Source organism: Gouania willdenowi, chromosome 9, assembly GCF_900634775.1.
Source record: "Gouania willdenowi chromosome 9, fGouWil2.1, whole genome shotgun sequence".
In the NCBI taxonomy this organism is placed as follows: Eukaryota; Metazoa; Chordata; class Actinopteri; order Blenniiformes; family Gobiesocidae; genus Gouania; species Gouania willdenowi.
The window spans coordinates 11,633,866-11,642,834 of record NC_041052.1 but is presented as its reverse complement, the minus strand read 5'-3'; the positions used below and the strand labels follow the sequence as shown (position 1 = coordinate 11,642,834).

At 36.9% G+C, this 8,969-nt stretch overlaps 1 protein-coding gene across 2 annotated transcripts in view; it reads right to left on the bottom strand.

Moving 5' to 3' along the window:
• Window positions 1-255: 255 nt before the first annotated feature.
• Window positions 256-8,969, bottom strand: part of LOC114469181 (protein unc-13 homolog B-like) — a 116,022-nt gene continuing 107,308 nt past the window's right edge. For both annotated transcript variants that reach the window (XM_028456413.1, XM_028456412.1), the window contains 10 exons: window positions 8,140-8,228; window positions 7,880-8,017; window positions 6,171-6,294; window positions 5,441-5,485; window positions 4,261-4,332; window positions 2,715-2,862; window positions 2,570-2,626; window positions 2,179-2,262; window positions 1,414-1,573; window positions 256-1,319 (listed from right to left, as the gene is read on the bottom strand). In XM_028456413.1, the coding sequence (XP_028312214.1) occupies window positions 1,037-1,319; window positions 1,414-1,573; window positions 2,179-2,262; window positions 2,570-2,626; window positions 2,715-2,862; window positions 4,261-4,332; window positions 5,441-5,485; window positions 6,171-6,294; window positions 7,880-8,017; window positions 8,140-8,228 (1,200 nt within the window). In that variant the 3' untranslated portion in view covers window positions 256-1,036. The remainder of the gene's footprint in view (window positions 1,320-1,413; window positions 1,574-2,178; window positions 2,263-2,569; window positions 2,627-2,714; window positions 2,863-4,260; window positions 4,333-5,440; window positions 5,486-6,170; window positions 6,295-7,879; window positions 8,018-8,139; window positions 8,229-8,969) is intronic.

Sequence of the window (8,969 nt, the reverse complement as noted above, 5' to 3'; positions counted from 1 at the left end):
AAATGTCATTCAACAGTTAAGGTCGCACACAAATGATTACTTTCTTATTTGCTAGCTAGGTTACCATCCTAATGATGAACCCTCTCATGTTTGAAAGCTCTTAGAAACCAGGTTTAAAGGGTTAGTTTGGTTAGCTATCATGTTAGCAACAACATTTTGAGGCTATAGGCTATATGAATATCCCCCAAATTCATTATAAAATCTTTTTTCCAAGCTTGCTGACTTCTTCTTATCAAAAATCTCAATTTATGTTTGTTTTCTTGATTCTGGATAATACTTTGAAATGGCTTTGTTTTGGCTAGCTAACCAATCTCTTTTTTCCCGTTAGCTAGGATTTAGCTAGTCAAAAAACAAGTCATTACAACTTTTTTTTTTTTTTCACTTTTGACGACTTCAAAAACATAGGATCTCAAAGGCATATGTATTAATCACCAATGAAGCAAAAGTTAAGTGTGTTTTCAAGAATGGATGAAGAAAAACAGTCATTAACACACCAATGCTAATGCTAACAGGTATAAACAATCTTAATTTATGACGTAAATGTTTAGTGTGTTTAATTTCTGTACCATTTCTAGCTACAATGGTATGAAATTTAGCTAATTAAAACGTTTTAAAGTCAGTTAAATACTATAAATTAAATAGTTCCTCTGGTATTCTAAGGGTGGGGCTATAAGTCGGGTGCAAAATAATAGAAGTACTGGGAGTTGTAAACGTTATTTTAAAATTACCAATTTGCACTAAAGCAAAAGAAAATGTACTGTGGTTTGAGAGTTTGATCAATAATATTAATTATGTATAGCATCAGTAAGCCAAAATAAATAATAACCTAAAATAGGATGGACTTGTTGATCTGAATCAACTGAATTTGGTTCTGCTTGAGTTTCTTTCTTTTTTCCTTTTTAGATGAATCAAAGGCTTTCACACTCCTATAGTCTTTGGGTACATTATTTAAGGTATTCCATAATGGAAAATGATGAGTCTTAAATAATAATTAAACACCAAAATAAAAAGATTAAGAAGATGATGAGTCAGCAGATTACTTGCCCTCTTCTGCAGGGCGTGTCTCAGACTTTACTTTGACAAACTCTTTGGCCACTTCATCAGCAGGTCTTTGGGACAGGATGCGAGTCACGGTCAGGCCCGTCTCGTCGGTGTGTATCCGCGGCCCCAGCGGACACCAGCACACGCAGCTCTTCCTGTCAGCAACGTCACGAAGCTGAACCACAGCCACGCCCACCACCCGGTCCGCTCGGCCGAAACAGTAATCTTTTACCGTCACCTGGACCTCATAGCAGTCTGTGGATTCCTTTCCCAGGACACTTCAGTGCAAGGAAAAAGGTCGAACCAATCGTTCATTTATTTACAAGGCTTGGACTCAAAAACTACATCAAAGGTTGTGATTTGAAAACTTACAACTGGAAACCTTCGTTAAACTTTGCCGACCAGCTGTTGTTCTTGGATTTCGTAGTGAACTTGCGTTTCTTGTCGGACAGAAAGGGACCAATCAGGGAGACTTCCACAAAAGGCCGGAACATTCCTGATGTCTGCCACTTCATGTCATTCACAGCAAGGACTGAATGGAGATAACGACAGAAATATGGTTAAATAATTATTTACTTGCATCATGTGTCAAACTCAAGGCCTGGGGGTCAAATCCAGCCCTTTAGAGCAGGGCAGTCAAACTCATTTTAGCTTAAGGCAAGGCAAATGTATTTGTATAGCACATTTCATACACAAGGAAACTCAATGTGCTTTACATCAAAAAGTGCAACAAACAACAGCTTAAAATCAATAAGAACATTAAAGTCGGCAACAAAACATTTAAAACATTCTTTTAGTTTCACTTTTGTTCCTCGTAGCCTGGTTGCCTCTTTTCCTTTGATTTACATTCAAACCTTGTGATTTTTGAGATTATATCAGCGGAAAGTGTTATAAATGTGCTTTTTGTTTATTTTCAGAAATTTGTAGTTATTTCACCACGGCAGACGTCACTAACCTTCGCGGCTGTCAGATTATTACATCACCCAGTTGAAGTGCGTCTGATTGTCAAAACAAACGTGATGGGCGTTTCCTAACTCCTCCTTACACCTTTCCTTAACCTCATGACATCATCCGCGGGGTTAAGGAAAAGTGGATAGGAAAGGAGAAAGGAGGAACTATTTGGACGCAGTGTCTCACCTTTGACGTTAGTCTTGCGCTCTTTACCGAGCATCATGTCAATCTGCAGGATGGCTTCTCCGATTGGTTTCTGCACACCTGAACCTGAACCGGAGATAATTACCTTCAAATAGTTCTTAATTAAAATGATATTAACCAACATTCATCACTAGGGTATCTGTAAAATCAAACCAATGTGTTTTATGTCATTGGGTGCAGACATACAAGACAGATGAACCCTAAGAAAAAGATACCAAACTGCAGCATCATCATTTGTCTTTTGTGTAAAAGAAATGTTAAAGGCATAAAAGGAAACATCTCTAAATTAAATTCACGAACCTTAATTTTTTTTTTTATATACAGAAAATAAAGTATTCAATAACAAAGTGTGTTATTTATGAGCTAAACTCACCCCTATCAGGTCGAGTCTTTTCATTGGCGGTAATTCTGATGCCCATCCCGTCATGCACTGAGAGGAGAGGAGAGCAATGTGTTAGTATATAGTAAAAACATTTGTCTCAGTGTGTGTGTGTGTGTGTGTGTGTGTGTGAGGTCACCTTGAGAGTGTTGTGTGGTAACAAAAGTCTTAATGAGTGCGTCGGTACTCTGGGAGTAAAGGGAAAGGGCGTAACGCAGAGAGGCCAGCTCAGGACTTTTCTCCACAAACGCCTTTTTTAACCCGTTTCCTCCTGCATGGAAGTATTGCTGGGAGACCAGAGAGCATGTGAATAACATTAGGCGTGCATAGATTATATATTATACATGCAGTATTTAGTCTTTATTTAGGATATCTATTTGCAAGAAAAAATAATATATGGACCGTCTCGAGATTCGCGCCAACCACAATGTATGTAATACAATTGATAATGTTGACTACAAAAAATTTGCATCGACGCGTTGTCTAATGTTGTAAATGCATGATAAAATCAGTCCGCTGTCCACTTTCTACTTCATATTTGCTACAGTACCATGCATGAACTGCTGGGTGCAGTGTTGCTTCATCATTTACATTGTGAAGAAGAATTACGCAACAGAAGAAGAGCATAAAAAAAAAAAAAAAAATTGTATAGATAGATTTGCGTGACGTCACACATCCGGGACATTTGACCTAGTAACTCGCCCCGCCATTTTGAAGGGTGCCAACATAGTTACTACTACTGAAAGCGACACGAGCTCTCACATTTCGCTACCTTTTTGAGCCCCCGTAGAATGTTTATCATGCCTAAAAGGTGTGATGCTTTTGGATGCGACGACCACTTGCTGCAAGGCAAGAAACTATCGGTTTTCTTGTTCCCAACAGAGTTGGAAAAAACGATCAAAATGGGCACAAGCTTGGAGTAGAGTCAACACTGACGGAACTCGATTTGAAATGACATATATATGCGTCAATGGCATGAGTTAAAAATAGCCATGGCTTTTAGTCTTACCTCAAAAAAGATGTATGCCTCAAGACTTTTGTGCGTTTGCATTTTCTCTTTTGTGAACACACCAGGAGTCTCGACCAGGTACTAGTAAATAGCCGGCCACTGCAGATCAGGCCACACAGTTGGGTTGTCTTTCCACGAACCGTGAGGAATTTGGTACGGACAACACTCCAAACCGAGCAAGGACAGCTTCTTTTCATATTTCAGTCTTTCTGTAGGATCTAATCCCAGTCTATATTGGTAAGACATGGCATTTTCTTCACCAGAGTCGAGTGTAAGTTGCTAGCTCGTTTTTTGGCACCTCTCAAAATGGGGGGGGGGGGGCAAGATACTAGGATCATGACAGCGAACGGTTCTATTTTTTAAAAGAACAACAAATGAATTCATATATATTTTGTACAGTCACTGTGTTTTATGGCACTTAAATTATTTGTATGTTATATACATTATATTAAGAATTTCTTTCGATTGAATTTGGGAAAACTGTAATAAAAGCTTTGACCACTAAGGGGGGGCAATGGTCCCACTTGACTTGAGGCCATTATTGCTGATAAAGGTTGATCAACAGAGTATTAAGCAAATACTATCAAGTACAAATCATTATATTTCAGATTCACACAAGCCATCTATAATGAAATTTTCCACATTATTCTTATCAAAGTGTCTAGTCATTTCCTACCTTGATGGTTTCCAGTCCTGCGTCAATGATGACACAGTGTTTGGGCGTCAGAGTTTTGGCTTCCCCTCCTCCCTGCATTGACCACAGCACAGATACAGCAGCATTTACATAGAGAAGAAGAAGTAGAAAAAATAACAGAGGAGATGAAATCTAGATGGTTTTAACACTCAAGCATGTGAGCACACTCATCTGATCTTTTTTGTAGCGTTTAAGCAAAATGGCATCAGAAGGCCTCTCGTAATCTTGACAAGCAAAATCAATAAATGAATTAAAAAAAAATAAACATACAGTATTATTCATCCACTGAAGTGTGCAACAAGGGAGTTTTCTGAATATTTCTATCGATTTAAATCATTTTACGAATAAAAATTATTTTTATATTCCCTCGTTAACAGTTTAGAGTCATTGTTGCCTTTGTATACACTTGTTATAAAACATAATTTTACATGGACTCAATAACATATTTTCTTTTCAATTAAGGACCACAGAAGTAGGCAATCACTACTTGGGCCTCTCTGTAGGGGACAATATTATGCATAAATGTTGTCCTCATTTTTCGCCAAATCGATAACAAAATCACAGAGTAAACCAATTTAAATAGATACGAGAATCTTTTAGCTTTCATTTTTTATCCATAAATCTATTTTTTGTAGTTTTCCATAAAAGAAAATATAAATTTGGACATAATATATGGAGCTGGTTGATTTTTTATTGCTTTTATAACTTTTCTTTTATGTTCCTCTCATCACTTCTTATCGATGCATGTTTTTTATTTGATTTTTTTTCTTGTTTTTCTCCTGCTCCTCTAATGACAAAATATGACCATTTACAGACATTTAAAGTCTCATCTCTCCTTATCCTATGTGTGTGTAAATATATTGTAATTAGATATCAAACACAACCCATAATGAGTGTGTAAACTGTCTAACGCTGGTAATTAAGCATCTTTTTATATTTTCATGTACATTTTTCTGGTGGTTAAATTTGTTGTGACTCTATCATCAATATATTTAACATTATTGTACCCAAACAATAATACATAAATGAATAAACCCCTCACTACAACAGTGACTGGTGCCATTTACAGCATGAAGGACCATGTTTTTACTTTACTGTCCTTATTTGATGTTGTAAATGAATAATAATATAAATAATAATAGTAAAAGACACACTTCAGTACCTTCAGGTTAGAGAGTCCTTTAGCTGCCGTCAGCAGCTGTGCTCCCTGTAAACAAAGAAAAGAAAAAGACAAACATGCATCAGAAATACATTATCAGTCTGTCACATACTGATATTTACCAGTAGGTGGCAGGAGAGGGAAACCTTTAAAAATCAGTACATGTTCTCTTTACTCCACAAAAAACTGCGGAACCACTGCGAGAATCAATGTCAACATTATGTTTGTTGTCACGTTGTCAGAATGTTTGTTTTTGTTTGGGTTTTTTTGCCCTAAACGTGCGTTCACAAAAACACGTTTTACACGGGTGGGGCCGGTGAAGATTCACAGCTGTTACACTCACTTTGAGACGAGAACATCTTTGACAAAAGAGCCAAAACAAATATTAATTTCACTAAAATGGTCTTTTAATCCTCCTGCGTTGCTGTTTGACCGTCTGCTCCAATCAGTGCGTACCATTGAATATGAAAGCCTTTTCTGTCTGCAGTTTAAAGTGTGCTATATTTTTCTTCAAACATCAAGCTTCTCCTTTTTATTTGTTTACCGATTTGTCCTTGAGCTCACTTTTCTTCACTAGAACACTGTCAAAAGCATAACAGAACTCATTGCAGGAAACAAAAAAGGTTTATGAAACTTTTCAAACAAGCTTTTTAAACCTCTACCTACAATCCATGCTGAATTTAAGTGCTGTTTAATGCTGGAATCAGGCCATTAATCGGTGTGAGAGTCGTACCAGACTGTCGCTGCTCTGAGGCAGGACGATAGTCTTCTCCAAGCTGCTCAGGACGATCTTCCACAGATCCTTCAGGATCCTCTTCAGCACCGTCTTCTCACACGTGTCAGCAAAGACACTGAGACTGGATCACAAAAACAGTCATTGAACACTGATTTGATCACATTTATAATTCATCCACAGTCTACTTGCTCACTGGAGCTTTGTTTAAAGACATTCTGCATCATTTTAAACTGTTGTGCTGGCTCAAGTACACCTAATAGTTTATTTCTTTCTTTATATATATATTTATTTTTCTTTATCTTATTTATGTAGTCTTGCTCCTTTTTTCTGCGTGTGTGTATAATTATTATTATTAGTGTTGTTTTTTAATATGCCGCTCTAATTACCCCTTGGAGATTAATAAAGTGATCGTTTAATAAACTGATTAGTGAAAAACAGGGAATAAAACATTGATTTCTCTTTTGTATTTCAATAGTGGAGTACGTGCAATAGTGAGTAGGCTGTAATAGTGAGTAGTGTCTGGTTTGTGAATGTGGTTTTTTTGTATGTATGAAATGAATTAACGTTGTGTGTGGCATTATGAACTTTTGGCATTTATATATGGTTTATGGTCTTATTTTGTATATAGCCCCATGTGACCCCAGCCCTTTGTGACCCAGGCCCTCTTTGGGACAACAGATGGAAATTAGCCACTGGCTAAAATCTGGTGTGTTTACATTCATGTATTTTTTATTCATGTATGTCCATAAACATGCACTGTCCCAATCAAATAAATAAATAAATAAAGCTTCATTTACAGCTTTCAACAGAACAATATATGCATTTTAAGGTTTAATGTATCGTTGCTCCACATTGGCTGTATTTACAATGGAAGGAGCTGAATAGCTTTCTATTGTTCAAAGTGGTCTGTATGATTGCTGCTTTATTGTTTTTGTTGCTTCAAGATCAAAATCTAGCATTGACTGTCATCACTCTAAATGTCACTGTCAAGGTAAGGCAAGGGAAATTCATCTTTATGGCACAATTTATACACAATGCAATTCAATGTGCTTAACATGAAACAGATTTTAAAAATGAATACCTTAAACTACACATAGGCAACTGGCGGCCCTCGGTCTAACTTTGTGCGGCCCCCAAAACAAAATTGTAATTCACGAAGTTAGAAGCCCAACATAACGTACAAAACTCCAGGAACACAAAAAATGCCCAAATGTTGACAAAAGTGCACAAAATGATAACAAAGTCACTCTAAACAACCACTTAAACACAAAATGACGACAAAAACAACAACATATACAAAAAGGACTTCAAAGACACACAAAATGCCAATGAAATTGCCCAAAATGACAACAATAACGCCAACAATATAACAAAAGTACACGTAATGACTTGAAAAAACACACAAAGAGGAAACAAAAATGTGCCATATTGACAAGAAAAAAGACAAAATCAATTAAAAAACAAACAAAATGTCAAAAAAACTCAAAAAACACCAAGAAAACCCACACAACAGGACAACAAAGACAAAAAACCTGTTGTTCTTTCCTGTGTTGATGCTCAGATTGGTCTTTATTCTAAATACTGACATAAACGTTCACTCACACAATGGTGTGACTGTGTATGGTTTCCATGAAGTGAAAGTTCACTGTAGATACAGCGTTTCTTTTATGGTGACATTTTAGTTTGTTAGTTGTGCACTAACTTACTTCCCATCCAGAAACTCCATGAGGGGCCTCAGCATGTTGTCAGCATCGGCCTCTGCAGTGTTGTGATTGGGCGGACCTTTGATCTGGTAAAGAATCTCAGCCATTTGGCGCATGCAGCCATTAATACGTGTCTGGAAACTGAAGAGGGAAGATTCAAAGACACATCAATATCAGATTTTATATTTTGATGGGTCGGGAGCAGGGCTGTGTGTCACATAAGGAGAACTGTAGAGAGATAACCATCAATATCACTAAGTTACCTTTTGGCAAACATGGCACTCATGTTGTCCAAGACAGTGCTGAGCTTCAGCTGCAAGTCATTGAGGATGTCGGCTGCTTCTGTATCCATCTGAAAGGGAGGACAGCAGAAGAAAGGTGATAACTGAACATCTGCAGCAAATACACAAGTCCAAAAACCCAAAAGTTTAACATTGTAATCTCAGTGTACCTTGATTCAAACTCCACATCAAATGCAATAAAATAATGTTACACATCAATGACCACAGAAAAAGAAGGACTGGACTGTTGGCCAGTGGTCCAAGGTGCTCTTTTCTGATGAACGTAAAGTTTGCCTTTCATTCGAGAATCAAGGTCCAAGGGTTTGGAGGAAGACGGGTGAGGAACAGAACCCAAGCTGCTTGGGGTCCAGTGTGAAATATCCACAGTCAGTCATGATTTGGGGTGCAATGTTCTGTTCGAAAAGTAAATGGTGATTTCATCACACTATTCAAATTTTTTGAAAACTTGCTTTTTGTGGGTTTTATGAGCTGGAAGCCCAAATTATGTAAAAATAAACAAATAAATACTTAAAATCGTTTAAATTGTGGGTCCTGAATCTATAATCTATGAAAGTTTAACTTTTTGAATGGAATTATGGAAATTAAACAACTTTTCCATGATGTTCTAATTTGGAAAGGGTCTGTATATATATGTTTAGTGAATCAAGGTTGTCTAGTCTTTCTATTACTTTTCATAAGAGTAATAGTAGTAATAATAGCTTGTCAGGAAATACATTGGTTTTTGCTTTTTTTCTTTCTTCTTTAGTAGTGCAATCTTTTTTACAAAAGCTATTTATGTTTCATTATTACAA